At 42.8% G+C, this 27,796-nt stretch overlaps 1 protein-coding gene across 2 annotated transcripts in view; it reads left to right on the forward strand.

Annotated features, from left to right (window-relative positions):
- Positions 1-27,796, forward strand: part of bcor (BCL6 corepressor) — a 45,164-nt gene that overhangs the window by 15,607 nt on the left and 1,761 nt on the right. For both annotated transcript variants that reach the window (XM_048182733.1, XM_048182734.1), the window contains 8 exons: positions 836-1,123; positions 2,171-2,560; positions 6,500-6,804; positions 9,800-10,078; positions 19,697-19,863; positions 21,614-21,759; positions 25,071-25,148; positions 26,050-26,200. In XM_048182733.1, coding sequence (XP_048038690.1) covers positions 836-1,123; positions 2,171-2,560; positions 6,500-6,804; positions 9,800-10,078; positions 19,697-19,863; positions 21,614-21,759; positions 25,071-25,148; positions 26,050-26,200 — 1,804 coding nt within the window. The remainder of the gene's footprint in view (positions 1-835; positions 1,124-2,170; positions 2,561-6,499; positions 6,805-9,799; positions 10,079-19,696; positions 19,864-21,613; positions 21,760-25,070; positions 25,149-26,049; positions 26,201-27,796) is intronic.

A 27,796-nucleotide genomic window follows, 5' to 3' on the forward strand; every position in this document is an offset into this window, starting at 1 on the left:
ATGGTGATCTGTTTTGGTGCAGAGTTGCTATGGTGCACACATTGCCATGAATTATGGGATGCATGTGGTGTTAGTCACATGCTTTGTGCGTGTCTGTGTGAGCCTGGGGCAGGGTGGGCTGCATTCTTACCCAGGCCAGTATAAAGGTTGCTCTGTTTGGCATCGAGAGCGTGATAATGAAGTCATTTTGGATGTACAATTAGGCACTATTGCATAATTTGATAGATTTGGTTTATGTGTGACTTATAAGGTTTCGGCTAGCTGCGTAATTTGTATGTGCATGTTTTTTAGGACGTTGATGTGCCTCAATAATACGGTGGGAGTGCGTGTGTGTGTGTGTGTGTGTGTGTGTGAAAGCGAGAAGCGGGCGGTACGGAGCGTGAGCCCCTAGCGCCTGTCTTTGATCTGCGCTGCTGCTCTTAGCTGCCGGGAGACATTCTCAAGGAGCGCTTTTCACTGCCACACACAGAACGGGAGAAAGCAGGAGAGGGGGAGGAGAGTGCGAGGAGAGAGGAAGGGGGAGGGAGAGGAGACTTGAGCTGGGTTGCCGCTTGCGCTCTTGGCACGGATGTTTCGGGCTAATTTAAGCTTGCAGAGAGAGCAAGCAAGCGCGTCCCTGTTTGCCGTCTAGCTCCCCGTGTGGGATGGGTGTGGTGTAGTTAGCACAAACACGCAACTGTCCAGGGTGGGGGGACAGGGTTATTTTTCTGTAGTCTTTTCCTCTCTGTCTCTCACCGTCTGTGCTCTACTGGCCTGTCGCGCTTCTTTAGAACTCGAAAAAGGTCTTTCTTTTCAAGCTGGTGACTAACGCATTTGTGTTTATGTGGCTATGCAGGTGCGACACCAACATGTGCAAACAACAGAGTTCCTGTGCTCCAGCGGTGCGGCCCACCAGCCGACATCCCGCAGTCCCGCCGAGTGGAGGAGAAGAGAGCGAGGGATGTGAAAGGAGAGGAGGAGGGGTCTGTTGGCACGGCGACGAGCAGGAAACGTGCATTGGGTTTGGAGCAGAGCCAAGGCCACCCTGATTGCACGCACACTACAGAAGAAAGAGATGGAGAGAGACGGACGAGAGGAGAGGACGATAATGGCATCGTGGCGAAGAGAGCGAGACTGATTTCAGGTACACGTCTCAGCTGTCTGTCTCTCTAGTGTCCTTCACAATGGCTGTCCTCTTTTTCCATCTTTTCATCCTGTTCTTTCTGCCACCTTTCCAAACAGCAAGAAGTAGTGGATGGTCCACTCTGTCTTTGGCAACCTCCTGTCTCGCTATCTGACACGTCTCACTCTCTCTCCAGGGTTCAGCTGTTCTTTTCCCATTTCCTCTGCTCGCTCTTGCTTTGATCCTTTCGCTGGCCTTTTCGATTCATCTTGATTTGTGTTTATTGCCATCACATGGTCCAGATAAACACAACTGCCAGGCGTTCACTGCCATACTCTTTCTTTGTGCTCAGTCTAAAGGGCGTTTTCAGACATCAAAACAATCTTTGTATAAACTCGTATCATTTAAACGTGTCCTAGAAAGCTTGTTTTTGTCATGGAAACTGTGTCTGCATGTGAGTGTCTGTTCAGCTCTGTACTTTCATTTAAAAGCTATCAAACTTGTGGGTGTTTGTGTTTGAGGAGGAAACATCTCTATTAACAATCGGAAAACAATTCCCGCTCTAAGTGTGCAACCCTTGCGCATTAACACAATTGGACAGTGCTAAATTCAGATGTAAACAGGGTGCATTGCATTCTGGAGATGCATTATTATCCAATTCTGGAGATGAATTGTGGTTAGAGATATATATGGCATATAGCATTTGTAGCATACAGCCTAATGCTTCCTAAATGCAACCGCAACTGATTCATATAACCACATAATTATTGTGCCAGAACAAGGGCTTTTAAACTAGTACAATTTAAAAAAAAAAAAAAAAAGAAAGAAAAAGAAAAAGGTCATACATTTACAAGACTTGGCATGCAATATCTGATAACTTCAGAACAAATTTGGATACAGGTTGGTACCTAAAATATGTAGTCAGAACCTCCGCTTGTCCGAATTTTAAGATGCATGTTAAATTCAGGTGTACACAGCAATTCGTCCCAGCTGACCACCTAAGATTGGATAATCCTATCCAGATGTTTATACAAGGTATAAACGGATTGTCTCTATCTGTCTCCACAGACGTGTGGCCTCAACCCTCCGAGCAGGAGGTGAAGAATCTGAAGGTGTGTATCGAGTTGACGGGTCTTCGGCTCAGTAAGCCCCGCAACCTCCATAATCTCCATGAACTGTGGGATAGACAGGGGCAGCTCAACCATGACAGGCCGCAATTCGGAGCTCCCAACCTGGGTTTGCCTCCCACATCCAAATCCTCTCTTCCACAACTCCAAACTGCCAAGAGGGAAAAGCTTGACCCTTGCCCCTCAGAGATCCCGAGAGTCGCCCACGGTGTCCCTGCTGTGGATCGAAAGGTCAAAGCAAATGGATTTGAAGACAAGGGAGTGAAGAGGAAAGCAGAAGTGGAGAGAGGTTGGACTAAGGAACAGCTGGAATTCGCTGGATCTGACACAGGTACATCTTCCTATTCTGTCTCAATTAAATGCATGGTTGTAAGCGGAGAGCATTCTGGGTAGAACAGAGAAGCCTGTTGATGAAAAACACTGTGTCAAGAGGACCTTGGACATAAGATGGCAAGGGACAGCAGTGTAAATTGGTTTTGTCATCTGTTATCCTGTTTTATTTGCATGACTAAACGGTTTCCTCATTTAACTGTTTGGTCACAAACTGATACAATTGCTGATACAGGTCATATGCCCTATGCACCACAACCTACATACTATGCCCTACACCCTACAGATGGCTCACATATTAAAACGTCCTACCTCCTACAAACTGTGCCTTAACCAATACATACTACAATTTATACCTTGCAAACTACATCCTATCCCTGGTATACCACACTCTATGACCTATTCCCTAAATACTATGCCCTACACTCTAAATAATATGGCCTACACCAGGGGTGTCAAACTTAAGGGGCTTTCGCACCGCCACTATGATAGTTCCACTAGAACTAATTTCTCCCCGGGCCATGTTCCTGGTTGCATTCGCACCGGCAATAGGAACTCTGAAGCAGCCGACAGCGGCGTCTTTAAGCGCGGCATTTACAAATGCTAAAAACCGGTGATCGGAGCTGTGTTTGTTGTTTGTTTATTTTGTGATAACAGAGATCGAATGTAGATGCGTTATTTACGCGACTAAGAGACGGAATCTCCCATGACAACTTTCAGTATTACATATAATCGTTACGGAGAAAAGAAAACAATATTGCAGACAACAGGTAAATGATGTAATTATTGTTTTCCATGTTCGTGAAGTGAATATGTTTACACGGCTTTACACGGGGTGCCAGTGTTTGACACGCGTTTGACCAATCACCGTACACTTACGTCACTGATAGTTCCTATAGTGCTGCTTTAGACCCTACTATGAAGTAGGAGCTAATTTAGTTCCCCCAAAAGGAGTTCCTAGAACTAAAATCATTCCTATAGCGGTGCGAACACGACAAAGTCTGGGTACTTCAGCCAATAGTTCTAGGAACTATGAAAAGGTTCCTTCGGTGCGAAAGCCCCTATACTAGATTATACAAACTACATCCTTTCACACTACATACTATGTTCTACATACTACACCCTGTTTCTTTCGAATGGCACATCTGTAAATGGTGCTTTAGGCAAAGACTAAGTCTCATTTAGTTATGCAGGTCAGAGAAGGACCCAGAAGGAGAGAACTGAGCGGGGAGACACAAGCAGTGTGAATGAATGAGACACAAAGATTGAGGGAGTGAAAGGCTGTTAGAAAGCAGAGAGAAAGGGTGGAAAAGGAGGAGTGAAAGAGATGAAAAGAGGATACGGAGCACTGAGGGGAGAACCGAGGTGAAAGATGAGAGCGCGGCAGTAGAGAGAGGCAGATTAGAGGAAAGCGGAGCACGTCGCCCTGTGTCTGCGGCTTTGGGATAGCAATAATGATTCTTGTTGATTGACAAGCCGCACTTGCACACGCTCACACGCACTCTCTCAGACACTTGCGTCCTTGTTGGTATAAAAGCATCGCCAAGAAAGCGCATGCCGCAGAGTAATGAGCCATGAGATTCCACAACTGTGCAAATAACAACGTGCGTGTGTGTGAGGCTGCCCGTCAGTATCTTGGCTGCTGGATATTGTGCTGGCGTTCTGTCAGGAGGATTAGAGAGCAGCAAGACGAGACTCTTTATCTCGCTATATCCCTCACTCTGTGCGTGTATGTGAGAGATACATATGTATCTTGGTTTTACTCAAGCTGAGAGATGGTTTGCTAGTTAATGCATTATTGTCTGCGTGCGTGTGTGTGTGTGTGTGTGTGTGTGTGTGTGTGTGTGTGCCCAGTTGCGTACTAATGGGAGGCTAATATCCCCCAGATGTCCCTGTCAAAATCCGTCTCCCACCGCACACATACATACTCTCGCTCTTCAGCCGAGGGAATTCGTGTGCACACGCAAGCTAATTTGTGTTGTCCATGACGAGGTGTGAGGGACAAGACACGCATGCCAGTGATGCACAACTCTCCGCTGTAAGCCCCAGGGTGTGTGCGTTTTTAGCACGCTGCTTTTGTTCTGTTGATTTTTAAAGGCATTAAGGTCTTTGCTCCCCTTTTGCTAATTGAGTGATTCACTTAGGTTGCAGAGCACGCACACTTCTGCGCGTGTATGTGTGTGTGTGGGGTAGGTGCGGTGAATCCGGTCTCAAGGGTTCTCGGGGTAGGACTTTAATTAGCCTGTTGAAGGAGAGGAGCACTTTACGCAGGCTGGAACAGTTTGCCCGTGAGGATGGGTTCTTGTGCGCATACGCACACACATACGAACAGTTGCACAGTTGGTGGTCTGCGTGTTGAAGGTTCTCTAAGGTGCTTTTGTCTCGGCCCAATATATTAGTTCCGCCAGTTTCATCTCCACCAAACTAAATCATTGCATTTCTAAGGGGACTGCTGATGTGAAGTGGATCTGACTTTGTGGTGAGGATCTGATTTACAAATGTACTGCTTGTATAAATTTGCGCATGTCTGTGAATATTGGTAATAGTAGTCAACTGATATGTGTTTTTCAGTTAGACATTATCGAGACGGTTTATGTTCGTACACAATTTCTAATGCTTATTTTAGACAATATTTAAAAAAATGTAAAAATACAAAATTAAAAAATCCCATTTTTCTAAGTGAAAGTAAAAACTTAAAAAATTAACCGATTTGTGATTAACCGATTTTTACTCTATTTACTAAAAAACAACACAAACAAATGGCAAGAATCAGGTTATTGCTCAATTCAGATCATTTGCGAAATATCCTGTTAATTGTCTTTGCTGATATATATTGATGTTTACCTATTCGGTAGTGTGTGTTTTTGTTGGCTACGTGGTCTTCTGTCTTTGGCGTTCTTGCTTGCATACGTGAGAGAGATTTCCTCTGCGTGTTGGGGCTCTCGTTGGCGCTGTGTGTGTGTGTGTGTGTGTGTGTGTGTGTGTGTGCGCGTGCGACTGAACGGGGAATATGATGAATAATGGAACAGATGTGGAGCGTGCTCGGTTTCTCTCCCTCTCTCGGCCTTGTGCTCACCCTTTCATCGTTTCTCTTTCCCTCGCTGCTGCATCTCTCACTCTCTATTCTTCCACTTTTACGTCCGTCCGTCATTTCTCCTTTCCTGTTCACTGTTGCTTCCCTTTTCATTTGATTTCCCTCTCTTATCTTGCTCTTCCTTTCATGTTTCTTCTCTTTTCCCTTCCGTCCTTCTCTGCCGGTTGATGCTATCGTTTAAACGTGCCTCTTTTGCTCGGGCTCTGGTCACGTGATGCAAAATAGAAAACAGACGAAGGAAAGGGTGCATCAATTTTTCTAAATCCTTTCGTTCTCTGTCCATCCCTGCTGCCGTTCATTCTCCTGCTGTCAGTCTGATTTACCTAACAAGACCTTAAGGAAGCTTCTGTCGGTTTGATCTGTGTGTGTTTTGCCCTTGATGAAATCGTAAATCCCAGATTTGTGTTCTTACCATTTTTTGTGTTGTTTCTTTCCTGTTATATTTGCAAGTTGAGGCTGATTTTATAAAAGCGCAAGTTTGTACAGTAATGTTTGTTTTGGTATGTGTTGTGAGGTTTATTTCAGAATTTACACTGAAAAGTTGGCTAATATATTCCTAGAATCTGAGGCCTCAAAATTCTGCATTGTTTTATTTTATTCTTTATTTAAAACACATTTGTGCTGTAATATTTATATTTTCTATCTCCCCACCCTTTGAATGTTCATTAAATATTTTGTATATTTTTTTCTTTAAGCTGATTTTTTTCAATAGTTTTTTCATTCTCAGCTCATTTTTATGCATTTTACCAAATGTTACATTTTGCATAATTACTATAGACTTTCACAAAAATGCACAAAATTGGCACAGTATTAGTATTAACTCATTTAATCTCTCTTTCTCTCTAGCTATTCCTGTTCTCTCTGATGGATTTTGCGGCGATTCCATAAGGAAGTTCTCCTCTGCTATTCCTTCTCACATTTCTGACAAACGGCAACGATTCAAGGAGCACCGGAAGTCAGTGGGATCCTCCTCGCCCTCTCCGGACCCCGACAGCACCTTTCCATCTCGTTTGCGCCGCCACGGCGACCCTGAAAAGCCAAAGGGCAAACGGCAATGCAAGACCAAGCACCTCGGCCAACAGGAGCGCAGGATGCTGTTGCAGTCGACCAATGAGGAGTGTCCTGAACTCAGCCCCGCCCACCAACACAAGGTAAGCGCTGCTGCACATGTCGATGTAATAACAGAAGGTCGAGGTGCTCGTTTATCCGCACAAGAATGTCCTTCCTTTGTCTGTGTGTGCGAGACCAACCATGCTCTTTGCTTTGGCTCGCAACCCAAGCGTTCTCCCCAGGCTCAGCGAGGAACCATTTAAAAACGTGTCTCCAATCACAACAATGTTAATCATCCCAATTAGGGAAGCATCGCGGCTCTCTGGGACGGCACAACGGATGCGGGAGGGGGTCATAGCGTGTGTGTTTAGAGTGCGGTTGCTTTGACCTCCTCTTGTGCTGAAAGGCAGACTCCCAGCAGAGAGACGCAACCGAGGGGGAGGGGAGAAGTGAAGGCCGGGTCAGAATTCTGGTCTCTTTCTCTCTCCGTCAAGGAAAATGATTCCCCAGTGAACACGCTGTGCATTCTTTAAATAACACAGCCTGCGTTCTCCCCGTTGCGATCTCGCACGCAGATGTAGCGCACACACTCGTAGCACGCGTTCTGCAGCCGAACACAAAAACACACACGCACCTTGAGTTCACATCGTTTACAGCAGACAAACGCACTCATATGAAAATATTACGAAGGTGTTTACACAATACGGTGTGTGCGGGTTTACTTCATTTGCAAAGATAAATACATTTTCCAAGTCATGACACTGGAGACATCCAGCAGGTCCTCAATTGGGAAAAAAGAACTCGGTTTAAATGTCTGGTGGTTTCATTATATTTATATATTTTATCTTTTATTTAAAATTTTTATATATATATATATATATATATATATATATATATATATATATATATATATATATATATAAAATTTAACTTTGTACTATTGGAAAAGTGTTTGCATAATTAATAATAATTATTATTATAAATATTAATAATATATTATAAAAATTGATTAGTGTTATAAATATACATACTTCTAATTCCTATTAATATTATAAATTTAAATAGTTAATAATAACTTATTTATATTTATATTATATATATTATTAACTTATTATATTTATAATATTGAATGAATAAATATTGTTCTTTTTTTATAATAGTAATATTATTATATAAATATTTATGATGTAAATATTTATCATAATAACATTTCTATAATATTTCTAATATTTTTTGTTTCATTCCTAAAATGTGTTTTTTAGGGGTCGGATTAGGGGTTGAGTTAATCTTGGTCTGTCTAATCTGTATGTTCTCATTCAGACACCCAAGTAAATGTCAATGGTCTTATTTTGAGACGCTCATTTTCTCTGCGCTGTTACGGCTCTGGCAGAGCTGTGTATGTGCTTGCGGTGTGTGTGTGTTTACTCTGACAGCTGCTGCGCTCTGGAACTCCTCTGGGGTGGGTGGAGTTCCCGCCCCGATCACCCCTCCTTTTCCCGACCTTCAGTCTGCTCGCATGAACTTGCGGCCTACACACATACACACATACAAGGCTCTCATCCGCCCGCCCTACTGCGCTCCACAGATAGAGAACTCGCACACGGAAGGCGGGAGAGATAAAGGGAGTGGGAGAGAGCCAAAGTCTTCCGTTGTTTCCTGTTTAACTTTCCCTGCCGGGGGAACACAATTGCTGACGGATCGGAGTCTGCAGCTTTCCATCCAGCTCGCGAGCAAACAACACGCAGCCCTAGAGCCGAAAACAGAAATGTTCAAAGAGGATGATGCATGTTGTTCTGTTAAAAACGTGTTTATGGGACATTTGTAGTTGTGTAAATAGTCTCGGCCCATTTAACTGCAGGCCAAAAATAACCTTGCTGACCATGCAGGGTGTGTGAGCAAGGAACCTTTGTTGACAGTCATACTTTTGTTCTTGGTTTATGGTGGGAAACACTGTTTCCTGCACTGCCGCTGGGCTAAGTTTTCCACTACTGCGGAAAAAAAAAAAAAATCACACAACTATGTGGGAATAGTTACTTCACATTTGTCAGTTTACACAGTAGGGGTGGGCGATATGACCAAAATCTTATATCATGATTTTATATCACGATAACAATATCACGATATAGTTATTTTTGCTTTAAATGAGGTTTTTATGATATCAAAATTATTCATAATTTCATCAATATCATTTAAAAAAAACAAATGCTAGTCTAAAAAATCTCTCAAGCTTACTGAAGACAAGTAAACGGTGATAAAGAAAAAAGCAAAGAAAACAAACTACAATAGAACAAAGACACAAATTTTATAGACCTACCTAATAATCTTTACTGTGTATATATTTAATATATATTTATTCTTATTAAAGTTACAAAATCAAGCAGTCAGAGATTTTCTCCTTTTTTTTGTTTGATTAGCAATAATAATGACAGCAGGTAAATTTGGATTCTGTCCCTTTAAGACTGACTGCACCGATCCATTATACTCATGCCTTGTCTTTGTCAACTGTACCTTCACTTAAGACATAAACGGCTCTGTTTACTTGCAAATACGTGCTCACTTTGACACATAAATGTGTATTTAACCATTCAAGCCCAGTTAGTCGGCAAAAAGCTGAAATGAGTTGTCTTTCACTGCTAATTGTGCTTCAATGGTTTAAAACCACTTGTTTTTAAACCACAATGCTTAAAATGCATGCAAACGATAAGCTTTCGTGGCCGCGCATTACAGCAAGGTCACATGAGGGTAACCGCGATAGAGACAATAGTCCAAAATCTCTACCGGTTAATCGCGTTTACCGGTATATCGCCCACCTTAATACACAAATATTTTAAAGGAATTTCAAATTTTAGTCCCTCGCTGATTATACCGCAGTGCCGACCATGAACTTGTCACTGTGATTAATTAGCGCTCCATCCCGCCTGTCTCTTGGCACCAAGCGATTGTAGCTCTGTCACTCTTTTGTCCGCTCCGTCTTTGTAGAGAGCGTCTACCTTACCCTGTTTGTGGCGCCACATACTGTGACTTTCAAAGCCTGTGTGTGATGGTGTTGCGATCTGTCATAAACGCTAAAGTGATGCATTTTTATTCCCCCATCAGGTGGTGAAGCGTTCCGCCCAGAAGCGGCCAGCATCTCTTTCCGATTACGAGTCTTCTCCGGTCAAACCTTGTCCCCCTTCTCCTGCTTACCAACCCGCGGCACCCCCGACCCCTCCGTGCGCCATTCCGGATGTACCGGTACCTCCGGTCGCTCCCGCACCTCCAGTGTCAGCGGAGCCGCCAGTCAGCAGGCCCATGCCGCCCGAAGCACGCCGACTCATCGTCAACAAGAACGCGGGCGAGACTCTACTGCAGCGAGCTGCGCGGCTGGGATATGAGGTAAGCGTGCATTTGCGCGTGTGTGCGCGACTGTCTCTCTCTCTCTCCGGCTGCCCTCTCCTGCTCTCTTCGCATCTCATTATTTCTGCGTGAGACTGAGTCTGACATGCGAGAGCCCCTGACAGGCACAGAGCGATCGCTTGGCGTACACACACACAGTTTTTTTTCCCCTTCTTGCGACGCAGCCTCTCGCTTCCCCACACACACATACATACGGGCTGTCTCATCTCTTTCTCCTTTCGGCTTTTGCACTCCCACTCAAACCTTTCTCACTCACATTCATTCCCGTGCTTTCACAGGCGCGCTGTTTCTCGCACTTTCTCGGTCTTGTCCTTGCTGTAGAACTGGAAAACCTTAACCCTTTGCACTCCGTCTCTGATCTTGTAGTCAGCTTTTTTTAGTTTAATATGAATGTCAGTAGAGTGTTTGATATTTTTGTAACTGCAGTATTTTTAAAGACAACATGAAACGGTATTTGAAATGCATTTACATTTCGTAATATGACTTTTGTGTTTTTTTTTTTTTTACATATAAAACTGAATTTTTTTATAGGAAATAGTAGAATTCATCCTTTGGGATTTGATTGGATTATTATGTTGATTGAATTTTGCATTGATTGCATCCTTGCGATGAATATTTGCATGTTTTTTTTTTTCGCATTGTCTTATACATCTGCATTTTTTGATTGAAGTTTACGAAAACAAACTTTTTTTAAAATAACGTGCACTAAAATATTATGGGTAGTAAGACTTAGGACTTTTATTTTTTATTAAAATTCAGATTTCTTGTCTTAAATATCGTAAAGTTTAATGTCTCTGCATGAGTAATTCAACCAAACATGCATTGGTCTCGTTGTTTAGTAGATTCCCTGCTGTTCCGGAATTCAACCGTATTCCACAGTTCTGGAATACGGTGGTTCCGCGGGTTCTGGAATGGCGCGGCGTTCCGTGTCCAATTTGTGCAGATTAATGGGGAGCTGGATTAGTTCCGGCAGTGCGTCTGAAAGGACTGGCACGGAGAACAGGAAATGAGCGATTACTGCTGCGAGCGCATGATTTCTCTCCTTCCCCAGCCCTCCCCCCTTCCTCTCTCGCTCCGCAGCGGTGCCTTGAATTCCACTGAAAGGGAAAGTTTCTTATTGCATTTTACGGAGCATTTTTATCATTGAGACAGTGGTGCTGTTCCAGAATAGATCACGCTTGTGTGGTGTCGGAATCAAGCTAGTTTTACGCTTAGTCTTTTTCCCGTTTTTCCCATTTGCTACTTTCATCTTTTCTCTCGTTCTGCCTATAATATGCATCCACATGTGTCTGTGGTTTGTTTTCTCACAACTAGGGATGCCACGTTCCGTTGTGTTCCATTCCTTCCATTTTTTGTGCTTGAAGTGGCTGCACACTTTAACACACACTCACACTCTCTCTCTCTCTCTCTCTCTCTCTCTCTCACACACACACACACACACACACACACACGTACGTTTGCAGTTCCCCTCCCCCTACATCTCTTGTTCGCTTGTTTGCGTTTCTTCACCTCCCTTTAGCTCTCACGCCAAGAGTTTTACTGCAACACACACTCTTTCATTACATTCCGCCAGTGCTGACGTCTAGCTTGCGTTACGGTGCTGCTTATTTACACTTGTGTTTGGTTGTTGCCTCCCTCTTTTATGACTCAGACAAAACTGGCCTTTGTGTGCTGATTGAAACCTATCGTTATGTGTGTGTGTGTGTGTGTGTGTGTATGTGTGAAAGCCCTATCCATCTCTCTCTCTCCCTCTCTCTCTCTCTCTCCATCTGATTCTGCTGCGGTTGCTAGACTCTGTCGGTAATTCTGCTCTCAGGCAGAATGGCTCTTTGCCATTAAGGTCCAATCAGCGATCTGACAAGTGCTCTCCGTAATCTCCACGTTAATTAATCATTCGGCTGGAGGTGCTAAACACGCGCTGTTTTAAGCCATTAGCCGCCCGTTCCGCGCACCTCCCGATCTCTCGTCGCCCAAACTAACGCCGGCCATTAGCGGCCCATGGAAAGAGGGGGAGTTTTTTCTGCGTTTCTGATCACTAAAAAAGGTTGTTGGTTCTTACAGAAAAGGATTGCCATTTTGTATTTTGTAGTTGATCTAAAGACTAATTTTAGATTTTTACACACACATTTTTCTTTGACTACTGCTAGTAGCTTATAGCTAAACTATTTCCAAATAGCTAAATTATTATTTTTGTGAAAAACCAACCCTAATATGAAAAGCTAAACTGTTGATGAATAGCTAAACATTGTTTACGAATAGATAAACTAATTGTGACCTAATATCTAAAATGATTTTCTAGTATCTATTGTTTATCTATTCTAGTATCTACTGTTTATCTATTCTATAGCTAACTCTTGTTTACGAACAGCTAAGCTGTTCATGAATAGCGAAATGTTTATGAATAGCTAAATTATTTTTCATTTTTAGCAAAACTGAACAATTTACAAATAGCTAAACTGTTTAGAAATGGCTAAACCGTGTGTGCGAATAGCCATGTACAAACGGATTGTGAGCTAATATCTAAACAATTTTTCGCTAATATATGAATATTGTTTCCAAATAGATCCGTTTTTGTGAATAGCTAAACCGTTTATAAAAAAAGCTATTCAGATGCAGTAAACGTTGTTTTACTACTAACGTGTTAACAAATAGCAATAATTTTTAAATTATTTTTGTAATGTGCACTCATAAGATAAAATAACTTCCCCTCCCTCTTGCAACCACATATATTTTCTGGTGACGTGTTCACTGGCGCGAGGGCGGGACAAACTGTCACTCACATGAGATCACAGCAATAGCAAGTCCCGCCCTACATTTATTCTTACTGAAAAGGCCATCACAGCTTCTATTTCATGTGGACTTTAACAATTTACCAACTGTTTAAAAAAGCTAAACTGTTGGTGTACGATTAGCTTTGCTAGCTAAAATCTAGCTGTGAACTAAAATCTAAACTCTTTTTTTCACATATAGCTACACTGTTTACGAATAGCTAAACTGTATTTTAATAACAACCAAATATATTTTTACTAGCTAAATGGCTTTTTTTTTTTTTCCTAATGAGCTTTTCCCCCAACATTGCAGCGAGCTACAGTGTTCCGCTAGCGGTGGATTTTCTCGAACGCTTGTGGAGAGCGTGGGCTCTCGTTACCGCTGAGTCTCAGGGCTTTGTGATTTTCCCCGCTGGCGCTCGGGGTCTAATTCTGCTCTAATGGCTTTATAAATGCGCTTGGTGACATCGGTTAAAGGCGGCTGTTCTCGCGGGGCTGTGCGTGCGCCACAGATACGGTGGGGGAGCGGCAGAGCGCGCAGCGGAGGGCACTCGGCGCCGATCCGTGCGGCGTGTGTGTGTCAGAGGAAGCGAGATAAAATGTAATCTTTCCCACCCCGTATTCCTCATTTCTCTCTCTCTCTCTCTCTCTCTCTCTCTCTCTCTCTCTCTCTATCACTCGTTCTCCTCCCCCTCTACACCTTCACGTCGGCCCTTAGCAGGTGAGGACAGACCTTCCGTCCGCGTGTGTTTTTTTTCTGTCAGTCGACAGCGGCTTGTTTTTCTAGTCCTCGTTCCGTTCCCCCTCCTTTTCCCTCCCGCTCTCCAGCCTCAGACAGGAAGCCGCTCTTTCGCTCAGTGTGTGTGTGTGTGTGTGTTTATGTGTGTGTGTGTGAGAGAGATAAGCCGCGAGCTGCGCACTGAGCTGCCAGCGCGCTCTGTGTGTGTGTGTGTGTGTGTGTAAGCCACGAGCAGCTCCGCGGCGCTGCCAGAGCTCGGAAATATGACATGACTGCGCGGCCGAACCTTTCAACACAGACCGCGGCAGCTGCTCCGTTTCTATGTGTGTGTGTCTGTGTGTCTCAGAGCGCGAGAGAACGAGAGTTCACACACTTAAACGTGGCACTCCATCTTGGTCCCAGCGCAACAGCAGTAAACATGCAAACGGCACGTAGTTTTGCGCGCGCTCTCGTTTCCATTTTCTCATGGGCACGCACCTTCAAAACAAACCGTTCTTGGCTTGATGAAACTCCTGGGCGCCTTCGAGCGGTTCTCTGCGCGTGTGTGTGATTGAGTCATTTTGGCTTGCATCGCAGGCATCAACCAAGCGCGAGTGGAAAAACCTGCGTGTTTTCCACAGTTGACTGCATGAGCGTGTCCGCTGGTCAGGCAGTCCGTTCAAGGCCGCGTACTAAGGATCTTTTGATCTAGATGTCGACCGCAAAATACAGCCTGTGACCTGAAATAACCCTGTCGCATGCATTCACTGCAATCTGATCTTAATTCCCTTTCAGATTATTTGCAGTTTGCATATTTTAGAATAAAAAAACAGGGAATGTTCGAGGTTCCATTTTCCTGATTGAGTAATTGGAATTGTTTAATCACTAAAATTTATTTAAAGGGATAGCTCACCTAAAATAAAAAAAAAAAAAAAAAAAAAAAAGAGTTCTTTGATCATTTATTTATTGTATAATTTTTTTTTACTTCCATACAATGAAAGTCAACAGGGTTGTCAATGTTGTTTATTGACTATACACAAACAGAAAGGTACTTCTTTTGTGTTCCACAGAAGTCAGTCATACAGATTTTAATGATAGGATCAGTAAACAATGACACAATTTTTATTTTTGGGTGAACTGTCCCTTTATAAGTGTCAGCGTTCACGTGTGAAGAATGTTTGCAGTTTAGTAACCAGCAGAATGTGTGTGTATACACAGGGTCAGTGAGGCATGTGTGTCGCACCCTGTTTTGTCACTGTCTGCTAAGCCTGAGCAAATAGCAGGATACAGACCTTCAACTCTCAGAGCGACATCAGTTATATCTTGCAGTCTCGGCCACAGACGCCTCCGGACCGCCCAAAGTTTGTTCACTGACTGTCTGATGCATATTGCACACGAAACTGGAAAGCATTTTCTTGATTTGGAGAGCGCTAAACTGATTGGCTGACTTTATGAAACTTCAGAGACTAAGGGCACACAGGGATTTATTATTTTTTTTAAAAATCAGTCTGCCTGCTGGGTTAATAGTACGATTGCTTTTTTGGAAGAGCTAATCACAGAATTTGACAAAGATCTTTGAGAGATATTCAGAGTTTTATGCCCTGTTATTGTGGTATAATCTATCCCAGGTTAACCCGGCATGTAAAAACAAACTTTGGTTTGCAAGCTGCTGTTTAGTCAAAGGTCTGGCTGAGCAAGATGATATCACATGTTCGCGCACGTACACATTCACACTCGTCCGCACGCTCAGTACCGTCCTGGCCGGCTGTCAGGGAAATTCCTGATCCGTTAATGATGTACTTCTTTTGTGGAGGCCACCTCAACCCTTTCCCTCTGTTATCACAACTCCCATTCCAGCCACGGCTCTCTCAATTAAAACCATGCTGAGGGAGTTTCGACGCTCCATCTCCCCCCCTCTGCATATCCTGCTCTTTCTTGTCGCTTTTTTTTGTCTGTCTCTCTCCCTAGCTGCTCGCTTTCCAATGCAACATGACGTCTGCTCAGTCTGAAGGCTGTTTTTTCCTGAGTTGCATGTAAAATTAGAACATTCGTCAGCACTGTGCGTAGCCAGAGGATCATTAAGAAACCACAACACATTAGACTCGAAAAAATTCACACACAACTGCCTCAATTCTATAATAGTTTATCAACTGTCTCAGCTTTAGATCTCAGAATTCTCATACTCTTTATTAGCTATCTTAGAATACTGGATCTCAGAATTCCAGAACTATTTATCAGCTGTCCTACAATTCTGTGACTCTTTATGAACTGCTTGAGAATTCTAGAACACTCCATTAGCTTTCTTAGAATACTCTTTATTAATGTCCATTCTAGAATGTGCATTGGAATTCTGGAGCTAACTGAATTCTTCAGTTTTACAACTTTTTATCACCTGCGTTTGAGTTCTAGATCTTTTTGAACTACCTAAATATTCTAGAACTCAGCGGATTCTGAACTCTAGAACTTTTTATCAGCTGTCTTAAGCTGCATTTCCACCGCAGTAACTTTTCCCAGGAACTAGGAACTCTGGGGTGGTACTCTGTTACCCCTTTTCCACCAAGGCAGTTTGAGTGCTAGTTCGGAGCCAGAGCCTAGTTTCAAATCAGTTCTTTGTCTTTCGACACACAAAGCACCAGCTCCGAACCAGAAAAAGTGGTTCGTAAGTAGCACCAAAACATTGCTGGGCTAGAAGTAAGAACCGCTTGCGTCAGGGGCTGGGGGCGGGGTTACCGTGACCAACAAGAAACTTGTGACCGCCATTTTTGAAATAGCAGCTAATCGAGCTAATAGCAGCTCGATCGTAATCTCCGTCTATATACAAATTACGGCGAGCCGTGTTTGGATGCCGATGTAGGTTCGCAAAGCCATGAGCATCAACAGTAGTGAAACATCTGCGATTGTTGATAGAAGGCTTGTTCGAGATGCATCGGAACAGCGCGGACCGATTCGGCGGGTGCCGCGGATCCGCGGGAGCGTTTGTAGAGCATACGACTCCTTGTGCTTTTGGATCGTTCTCGCGGAGCTTTGATGTCATGCGGCGATCGCTTTGCGAGAAGCCGATGCATCTCAAACGAGCCTGGTGTGTTTGTGTTTGGCGCTGCGGCGCTAGCTTTGCTGTGAAATATGAGACGTATACAGTGACGCAAGACCTGGCTCTGTGGTGGCTCTCTAGCCTGTGGAAAGGCAAATTGGTTCTTAGAAGGCTCGTCAGTTGAACCAACTCCGAACTGGCACTAGCACTAGCTCTGAACTAGCACCTGGTTCGTGCTGGTGGAAAGGGGGTATGTGTGTTTTGCAGGAACCAGGTCTAAATGAAGTTCTGGCTAAAAAAAATTCCCCCTCAAAGAGTACCTGCTCACGAGGTAGTGCTTTTTAAAAGTTCCGGAACTTTCGGGGGTGGGACTTTGCCGCTGAACAATGCTGGTTGGTTGAGTTCACACAGCATTTTGATTGGTTGACTCCACGCAGCATGTTATTTCAACCATCGTTTTTTAAAATCTGATGCAGTGCGTGCAGTAAGAGTTGTTTGCTATTCGAATGAACAATGGAGTTTAACAAATACAACTGATGGACTGACGATGGGGTTCAGGCTTTATTAAGCTTATATGCAGAGGATGAAATCCAGCGGGAACTTGAAAGTCGAGCGCAGTCCCACGTCACCCGACTATCTTCACAGTACTTTAGACCGCTATGGAAACGCAGCTAACAATAGGTCTCGGGGAAAATAGTTCCTGGGAAAAAGTTCCTGAGACAAATTGTTCTGGGTAATTTCGGTGGATACTCAGCTTTAGAGTTCTGACACGCTTTATAAACAGATTTCAGATTCTGAGGAACTGCTTGAGAATTTTAGAACTCTTAGTTAGCTGTCTTAGAATTCTAAAATTCTTTTATAAATGCCCATTCTGGAACAGTTTCCTCAATAACCTCTGAATTGGAGAATTCCTTATACTACATTGAATTCTACCTCATTTCCAACTACATTGGACTTTTAGAATTTTATTATAAACTGCTTTAGAGTTCCAGAACTTCAACTACTTGAGAATTTCATAAATCAAGTGCCTCCATATTCTAGAACACTTGTCTTAGATTTCTGGAAATCTCTCTAAATTGCCTTTATAATTCCTGAAGTCTTCATGAGCAGAGTTTCTCTTGAACCTCTTGAAATTCTAGACTTGAGTTTGATCTTGAATCACAGAGGGGGGCGGCCAGTATCAGAATTCAACTAGAGCCTAGCAGTGACCCAGACTGGTTTCAGTTCAGGTCTGCCTTGTAAAGCTTCCCCTTCTCTTTCCTGAGTGTCTTTCTTTCTCCCAAAGCGAGCTGTAGTTCTTGCTCTTTTATTTTTTATGATGTGGGTTGGGTTGACTAGGCTTTGAGGTTGTGGTAAAATGGTTGCAGTCTTGAGCTGTCCTGCGTCTTGTTTTGTGGGATTGCTGTTGTGAAAGGGTTAAGTGTCTTGAATGATGCATTGATTGCAGTTGTTAGCTGGGAGTCGTTTTAGCAGGGGACAGCGGGGGAGGAAACGCTACAGCAAAGAGCAGTTCTAAGGAGAAAATCACGACAAATCTTTTTCTCGCTAGGCTTTGTAACACAGCTTTATTGTCTGTTTAATGTAACACTCAGCTCTCCTGCCTGCAAACATCCCCACTGAGGAACTCCCTGAGGCAGGAGAGAGAGAAAGACCTCGCTGGAAAGGGAATGAGGCGATGGAAACATAAACGGAAATGGAGAAATTCTCCCTTGAACCGCGGCTCGCTTTCAGTAATTGAGCGTGGTTGGTGTGTGTGTGTGTGTTTTACCTTCCATGTGTTTTGGTCCACCTCTCCAGACTGACGGGAGCGAACATCCGCGTTGGAGCGAGAGCTTCCCGTTTGGGCTCGTTAACGGCTCGGCGCCCCTGCTAACGGCTTGGGTTTTTTTCAGTCGTGCCGACGGCATGCCGTATCCTGGATACGGAGCCGGCGGGAAGCGCGAGGCAGAGCTGCTGGCAGCAGCGTGGGGCAGGTCGTACCACTGTGCGACTCCATCGGGGGAGGGGTTGAATGCGCTCTCTGAGAAGCTGCCAGGGTTGAAGTGCGAGCGCTACGCCTCCTGAATCCTAATGCCCTCATTCGTCTGAGCGCCGAGCGGACACCGGCCCTCCCCTCTCCAGCCCATCTGTGTGTGTGTGTGTGTGTGTGTGTGTGTGTGTGTGTGTGTGTGCGCGTGCTTGTTTTTGTTGCCGCCATGCATGAGGCTCGCGGTGATGGATGTGGGAGTTCCTTTAAATCCGAGCTTGCAGAAGAACTCTCCAATTAATTCCATGAGGGCTCTCTGTAATTCTGGCCTCTTCCAGACAACGTTCTTAATCAGTGTATGCGAATGGCGGGAAGCGCTAAGGGGGCGATCTTATTGATATCAACTGCTATAATGCCAAAATAAATTGCATAAATCTCTTTAAAGGTATGATATTTTTTTTAGCAACCCAACTTACAATTTCCGATACAACTGACAAAATTGGATCCCAAATCATAGAATTCTATTGAATTTTGCCAGCCGAGAACACCCTAACAACCACATGGTAACATGCCAGCGACCGCATTTTAACATTCTAACCAAAACTCAAAAACCTTAGCAACTGCATAACAACACCCTTAGCATGTTGTTGGGTTCTTTTGGCTCGGGTTGGTGCGCAGAGGCCTCTCCGGTGGGACCCCGTGAGTCCCAGACATTTTTAGGCACCAAAATATCTTAGAGGTGTGAAAATATGGAAGAATTGTTGCCAACACAAACATCCCGGCAGCCGGTTTTGCACGGGCAAGCACCGCTCACATTTCCCCCACCTTTCAAGTCGCTCCTACACTGCTGCTGCTCGCAGACTCGCGCACACACACATAGTGCCGTCTCAGGCGTCTCGTATAGAAAGTGAACAGCAGGTTTGGGGCAGGATTCGTCTGTAAAACCCCTGATACCTCACACATCAATAATCAGCTCTGGGCAGAACTGTCTGTCTGCTCTCTGCCTGTCTCTCTCTCTTTCTCTGCGCTCTTTAATGGTGTTTAATGAATTTCATTCCTCGCTGCACCATAGTAACCGCTCGTCTTCTGTCTCCCGCTCTCTCGCTCGCTGTAGGAGGTGGTTTTGTACTGTCTGGAGAATAAAGTGTGTGACGTGAATCATCGGGATAATGCGGGTTACTGCGCGCTTCACGAGGCCTGTTCCCGTGGCTGGCTCTCCATCGTACAGCACTTACTGGAGCACGGGGCTGACATCAACTGCAGCGCACAGGACGGCACCAGGTAAACACATGCATGCACTCATGATATCACCTAAATAAATGAGCCAAGACAAAAAGCTACAAATGCAGGACCGGTTTCCATGACTTCCTGTGCTTTCGTCACACTGCGTTTGAGAGCATGTGCGTGCCGCTGCGGCGCTGATAATTACACGTGTGCACATGTGCTGACGCGCGCACACTCAATGTCAGTAATTATATGTTTGGTAATAATGGCTTTACAACAACAGAAGAGGCCGAGAATCTTAGCTTGGATAATTACCGCAAGAAGAGCAGATTAGGCGTGTGAGATCCCTGTCTTCGCTATACACTTAAAAATCCAATTTCATTTAGCGTTCCGATTCCTGTCGGAAAGATGAATGACAGTGACAGGTTTTAATGACTGTTTTATTGGGCAATGCCAGCAGATAAAATTAAGGTAATTACAGACAAGTGAAGTAACTCAACTGTTTAAGCAAAAAAAAAAAAAAAAATCTCACAATTACCAAAGAAAGTGAAATCAGAAAATTAAGTTTTGATAAAAAAAAAAAAAAAAATTGATGTCATTTTTTTTTTTTTTTTTTATCCAAAAAGATATGACATCCAAAGTATGTAAGATAGTACAACTAGATCTCTTTTAATGAATCCAAAGGTTTTAATTATATTTTGCTACATATAAAGGTATTTTAAAGATTTTGAAGTGTCAGAAGGTCATTCGGTTTAACCATCCAAAGGCCAATACACCCATTTAATTTGTGTAAATAAAATATCTTAAAATGTTATAAATGTGTATATTTTTTATTCTAGCATGATTTTATAACATCATATATTAACATAGTGCAAAATGATATTAAAATTATGTGTGTAGAAGTCATTGCTTTGTTATGAGGAAGAATGTCCGGAAAAATAAATTTCATTGATGTCATTCGGAGTAACCGATATAAAGGGATCATTTTGGATCAAGTCATGCGGTCAATACCATGTGACAGGATGTGACATCATTCAGACACCTGCAAAGGACCACATGGTCATGAAGCAAAGCAACTAACTCTCTCTTAACTATTTGAAAAATTTATGTTTTCAGTTGCTCATATGCATGTCCCGAAACATCAGGTCATTCGGTACAACCGCTATAAAACACGGAAAATGTTGTAATATTTTAAAAACTTAATACTACTAAATATAAAATGTTTGATTGTCCTTTTGCTAGATAGCTAGCTAGATATCAGCCTGTTAGCATCGTTTGAAAATATCGTCATTCGGTAAAACCGAAATTTTGGTTAAACCAAATGACTTTTTTGGTGGCAAATTTTGTCCAACTTGTAAAAAATGACAAAAGCAGTGTTAATTGATTATAAAAACCACATAATCTCTTTCTTAATGTAATAAAACTTCAAAATTATTTATATCTCCATTGTTTTTTTTACACTTTTAAAAACCTTATTCGTCAATGACCCATATATATATATTACAGTTTTTACAGTTCACAATTAACTTCTAATAATAATAATAATTAGTATGTATTTATTTATAATTAATTGTTCACAATAAGATGTGGAACTTCTATAATAATAATTTTTTAAAATAATTTTTAGTCAAAATTACACTAGCTTTCTCATAAGTTAAGGTAATTTTGTTGCATTGTGAAAGTTGAGGCGAACTCTATAAAATAAGTAATGTCAGTGTCTTTTTTTCTGATGGATTAAACAAGATTAACTGCATTATAAAGTTTCACATTTTTTGTGAAGTAAGTGATCTGTTCTCTCTTCCAACAGGCCTCTCCATGATGCTGTGGAAAACGATCATCTAGACGTGGTCCGACTGTTGCTGTCATATGGCGCCGATCCGACTTTAGCTACCTACTCTGGCCGTGGTTTGCTAAAGATGACCCACAGCGACATAATGGAGTGTTTTTTGTCTGGTAAGAGCGCGCTGTTCCTCTCTTCCACCTCTATTCCCAGAATTTCCCTCCTGTAGCAGTGGAGGGTTCAGCTCCGCTTGGCTATCTGGTTACTAAGCAACAGCTGGAGCGGAGGAGAAGCCTTTAGCACCGGCAAATCAGCTTTCCCTGAAAGGAGATTATGTGTGTGTGTGTTTGTCCGTGTGCGTGTCTTTATTTGGTCTTGTGTGGTGTGTCTTTTGAAGTGTGTACGCGCTTGTCTCATATTTGGAAAAGCTGGGTTGTATTATTGGAACTGTAATCTGGGCCTAATCTAGACCCATACAGCCATCTAAGATAAATATGGAGTATTGTTTTTATGGTTTTAAAACAAAAAAGCTTTTGACCTCATTTTGACCCCTTGATTTTAAACGGCTTGATTTATTTTTCCCACTGGTGGTTCCTGAAAGATTAAGAGCTTTTGCACTGCGTTTCAAGAAAACACCTGGAAGCTTGATGGGACTTTTCATTGTGTATGTGCTTTTTTTTTTTGTTGTTTTTTTGAAAAGAAAGAAAAGTTTTAGAGATCTTGATCTTGATTAAATTATATTTAAAGCTACAATGTGTCATTTCTGCACTACTAGCAGGACCAAACAGAATTGAAACTTGTTTGAAAACAGTCATTATTTTCGCAAACACTCCTTCCATTGGTCCGACACATCCCGCCAAAACTTGCAAGTGGTTGCAACATTGTTCCTATGTCAGGCCACTCGAACAAACAAAGAAATCGCAATTCTGCTTGGTGCCGTTAGTGACGTAGAAATTCCATATTGCATGCTTAAATACATCAGTTACACTTTCGAAACTGTGATTTAATGCCATACGGAAAACGTTAAGTACTCGTGCTGCTACCTGTTTGCCTGACCTACATCTGTCATTTTTTGACAATTCTTCATTTTAAAGTTAAAAATAACTCCGAATATTCTTTTAAAGAGTTGTTTATACCATCACCTTTTATCGTTAGCGGAGCGTTGACCTTGTCATTGTGCTGTTCGCTGCCTGTTGTGCACGGAGGTAAAGTTTTAATGCTCAAGGTCAGACGTTCACATGGAAAGAGACAAGCTGTGCTCCGGGTGCATGTGAAGATGGCATCGCAGGAGACGTGGCATTTACTGAGACGGCCTTTCCTGTGTTTGTGTTAACACTGACCCCTCTCGCCCGAGCAGAGCCGCACTGTGACGGTCCGAAGGAGACGCTCTCTCTCTTTCGGTGACAGTAGTCGGGTTTTTCAAGGCACGGCTTGATTAATGATCTGAAAGTTTCAAGCTGAACTAGAGGGCATCGCGAGACAATTTGTACACAGCCGCCATTTGTTCTTGACGGCAGTCGCAAGTTCTTTCACCTCCAAAGCCGTCTTAATACGTGTGTGTGTGTGTGTGTGTGTGGATTAGCTTCAGGGCTGCCAGTTAAAGGGCAGCTCAGTCACATGGTGGAGGTTCACACTGACTGGCTGCGTGTGTGTTTGATTATGCATGAGTTCGTGAGGCAGGAAAGAGCTCAGCCTGGAAGCGCAGGGCAGCATATTGCTGTGTGTGTGTGTGTGTGTGTGTGTGTGTGTGTGTGTGTGTGTGTGTGTGTGTGTGTGTGTGTAAATCAGCAGGCTTGTCCCGTTCTGCTGTCTGCTGCACTGATTTAAAGACCCTCCCCAAATTTGTTTTCCCTCTGTGGGAGCCTTCTAATCAACCGCCCTCTCTCTCTCTCTCTCTCTCTCTCTCTCTCTCTCCCTTTCTTTCTCTCTCTTTCTCTGGGTGGAATTGTTAATGGCTGCGCTGGCAAACGCGGCTCCCATCACCGCTGGCTGTGCTTCGCCGTGCCAAGTGGCATCTGAGCGCGAAACCACATAACACTTGCAGAGCGTCAAAGCCTCTGCATTCTATAGGAGAAAACTGTCATATTGTCGCTAGGTCAATATGGTCCGTTTAGCATTTGCACAATATTATCGGTCATCATATTGTATCTGCCGAATAGTAGTACTTTTGTCTACTGGTATTCGTTTAATGTGGTTTGTTTAGTTAATGATATTTAATTTCATTTATTTAATTAAATAAAACACATTTGACCATATCAGTATTGTATCAGCATTTTGTTTTTTACTTTTTTTTTTTTTACTTCATCTGAATAGTATTATGAATAGATTTTGGCACTTGCTATGTGAACCCACACATAAAAAAAAAAAAATCATGGACATGATTCGAAAAAGTTAAATGGTCCTTAAAGTAGGCACACTTGTATTGTTTGCGGTCAAAAATGTCCGCATTGGAAATAAATGGGCGGCAAATTTCATCTAGTGGAAACGTGTGGTACTGCACCCAAACAAATTCTTACTGAAAGCTCATTTTTTGAGATATCAACCTCAAATTCAGAACAAAGCTTGTTTAGATTAATGGCTTTGATTTTCTTACATTTTTAGAGTAAAATATGATTTAGAAAATATATATATATATCTAATAAAAATTGAAAATGGTATTTCTATGCATTTTTCATAATGTAAATTTTATAACATATTCAAGTTCACTTTAAAAAAAAAAAAAAAAAAAAAATGTTTTCACTTCAGCAATAATCTCCCAACTGTCGTCTTTGAAAAGAGACCAAACTTCATTCTGTGGTCCAAAGCTTTCAAGATTTATGAGTTTAAGATGGAAATTTTATTTTCAGGTACATGCTCAAAAAGTGAATAAACAGATTATAACTACTGCAAAAATATAATTTATTACCATAAATTCCCTTAAAAATACAAAATATTAAATAAAAAACATAATCAAACTAAAATATACTACAATCATTTCATTGAAATAATAAAAAGTTGACATTTTTGACCAGCACACGAGAACAGTACCAGAGGGTTAAATTAATTATCTGCATTTTCTTTTCCTTTTACAATATTTAAACAGTATTTATTTGTCAGTTGTATTCGCATTGTTTTTTTTAATTAAATTTCATTTATTGTAATCATATTTATTTATTTGCATTAATTTTGTATTTCATTTGTAGGCTAAGCATGCCATTATTATTATTATTTTTATTATTAAATTTATATTTTCTTTTTTTTTTTAAATCATTAGTATCCACTTATGCTAATATTAGCTTGAATTTTGGATTTTTTCTTTTAGATGCTAATATTATAAATCTATACTACTTGGCATATCAGCAAACATAATAGTTTTCCGTTATTATGCAGGAAAAAAAAATAAAAAATACAGCTGGCAGTGTATCTGCCAAGATTTCTGTATTGGTCCATCCCTAGCTGCTTCCTGTTTACTAATGGTCCCATCTCTCTCTCTTCCTCACTCTAGATTACTTTGCCGACCTGCAGGGCAGAGTGGACGATGACCCCGGTGTGTACTGGGAGTTTTACGGCAGCGCAGTGTGCGGTGAGTACCATTTTCACACTCGAACACGCACATTCGCACACTCCCACACTAACGGATGCAAGAAACAATGGAAAAGAGAAAAGAATCATGCAGACAGACAGACAGACAGACAGACAGAGAGAGAGAGACGGGTAAACACCTGAAGGTGAATCTCTGTGTGAATCATCAATGTTTGTAGACAGTCATTGATCTAAAATTGAAAAAATAGCTTCTCCCTCTCTGATGTTCACTTGAAAGAATTTATATAAAAATCCCCATCCGCTGGGTGGTGGGGTCGGCACCATGGGCGCAAAAATGGATGGCAGCGTTTTTTATTGCTCTTTTTTTAAATGAATTCTAGCTGCGTAGCGAGAGTTCCCCTGGCTGCCATATATCAGCAGATCGCTCGGTGTGTGCATGTGTGTGAGCGGGCCCATCTCCAGCTGGCCAAAAACAAACCCACTGCTACTGCACATTTTCCCTTGGATTCCTGGAATAACAAAGCCGGGAGAGAAGAGGGGAGGTGTGGAAGGGAGCTGCGCGGCTATTTTTGGGAGCTTTGCGCCGCCTCGGAAAAACCCAAAGCACAACAGAAAGAGGTAGAGGCGCCTGTTTCGCTCCGAGGCGTACGCTGTGCCACTAGCGCGCACAAACGAGTGAAGTGGCTTCACACACAGCTCTTCCCGCAGTGCCGCTTAATGGAAGAGTGCAAATAGAAGAGAGCGACGTGAGAGCAAAGCCACAAAAGCATGTCTCGGCGTGAATCCGACAGGGAGAGGGAAGGGAATTTTAAAGGGATATCACGGGAGTGTAATCCATTGGTAGCTCTCGGAAACACTCGCAGAGTGTGTGTGTGTGTGTCGTTCCATAATTCACACCCTGTCTTTAATTTCTAAATGATATCCTTCTCTCTTACATACAGAGCCTGCTGACGACTCGTCTGGTTACGATATCCTGGCCAACCCCCCTGGACCCGGCGAAGACGAGGACGAACAGAGAGAAGTTTTCGAATTCGAGTTCTCCGATCGACCGCTGTTGCCGTGCTACAACATCCAGGTGTCTCTCTCACAGGGGTAAGAGCCTAAAATTTTTTTTTTTTGTCCGTAACTACTTTTATTTAGCGCAAAAACAGTTCTTTTATTAGTAGAGATTGTGGGAAAGTGTACATCATTGATCAGGTGAGAATTGATCCAAATTGGCCTGAAATGTGGAATTCTGTCATAGAGATTCCAGGAACAGGGTCGGGCAACGCTGCACTATTTGATCACTGAATGCAATTCATCAAATAGAGATGTTTTGTCAAAATCTGATTTTGCGTAATAGTTGATCTTGAGTTAGCTTTGACGTAGATGACAGGCGTTTCCCTTAAAACCGCACTACCGCGGAGACTGACAGCCAGTGACAGCGTTAGTTTAGCGTTAGTGGAGACGTGAGGCCCGTCGCACTTAAACAGAGCGAGGACAGCAAAAGCGCGCACGAGAGAGAGAGAGACAGTCTAGTGACACGCTGCTAAACAGACACAGCTAATTACCTCCCACACAGGCTCTCGCTCTGCCGTTACCGCGCTCCGCTCTCTCGCCACCCCTCCCTCGCTCGCCCGCTCGCTGTCTCGCTCCCAGGCTCAGCTGCCGCGCTCACTGTTGTGTATAATCTTCAGTCTGCGCTTGTCTCTGGCCTTCCCCTCCCCCGTTCTCATTCGCCCTCGTTCGCTCGCTCTCCCTCTCGCTCTCTTTCGCTCGGCGCGGCTGGCTGATGCAGTATTAATGGCTTTCTGCTCTCCTCACATTTCCTCCCCCCTCTCGCTTGCCCCTCACTCCTTCTCTCCCTCTCTCTCTCTCTTCCCTCTCCCACTCCATTCAGCGTTCCGCGCTCCGCAAGAGCCACAGACCGCCTCAAGTGCCATCGATTGAGCGCTGCCTGTTACTGCTTTCCCCGCTGCGTATGTGTGTGCGCGCGGCTGACAGGCTCGGTCTATGGTCTTTGTGTGTGTGTAGCCCATTGTGTTTCTGGGCGAGCAAAGGCCTTGAGAATCTTTGTGTAATTTTGTCTAATTATCTGAATGTGTGTCTGTGCAGGGGCGAGCGCTTGACAAGGTTTATGTGCGCATACTTTTTTTTGTTTTGTCTTTCGTTTGGCGTTCGTCTAACTTTGCACGTGTTTTGACGCATTCAGCCTTGGCGCTCACGTGGACACTGCAAGTTCCTGCCTACTTTGCACATAATTTAATCTCTTCTTTTTATTATGCTTTGAATACAAAAAAAAGCCAAAACATAAAATAAAATAAAACCTGATTTCTTTTTGTTCTCTGAACTGAAAGAGCGCTAACTAGCCGACACAATGCTAGCATGAAAAACCTTGATACTGCAAGTTTACACTTATTTTGTGCATAATTTAATCTCTTCTTTTTTTTTTAGTATGCTTTCAATAAAAAAGACTTTTTAAAAAAGAATTTTATTATGCATTGAATGAAAAGGCCAAACATAATAAAATAAAATATAAAATAAAACCTGATTTCTTTCCGTTGTCTGAACGAAAAGAGCGCTAACCACGATGCTAACGTGAAAACTTTGACATTGCAAGTTTGAACATTGCACATCATTTCATTTGTTTTTAATAGGCTATAGATAAAAAAAACATAAAATAAAAACCTATTTTTTTCCTTTCACTGA

This window comes from Megalobrama amblycephala, linkage group LG2 (genome assembly GCF_018812025.1).
Source record: "Megalobrama amblycephala isolate DHTTF-2021 linkage group LG2, ASM1881202v1, whole genome shotgun sequence".
NCBI classification, from domain to species: Eukaryota; Metazoa; Chordata; class Actinopteri; order Cypriniformes; family Xenocyprididae; genus Megalobrama; species Megalobrama amblycephala.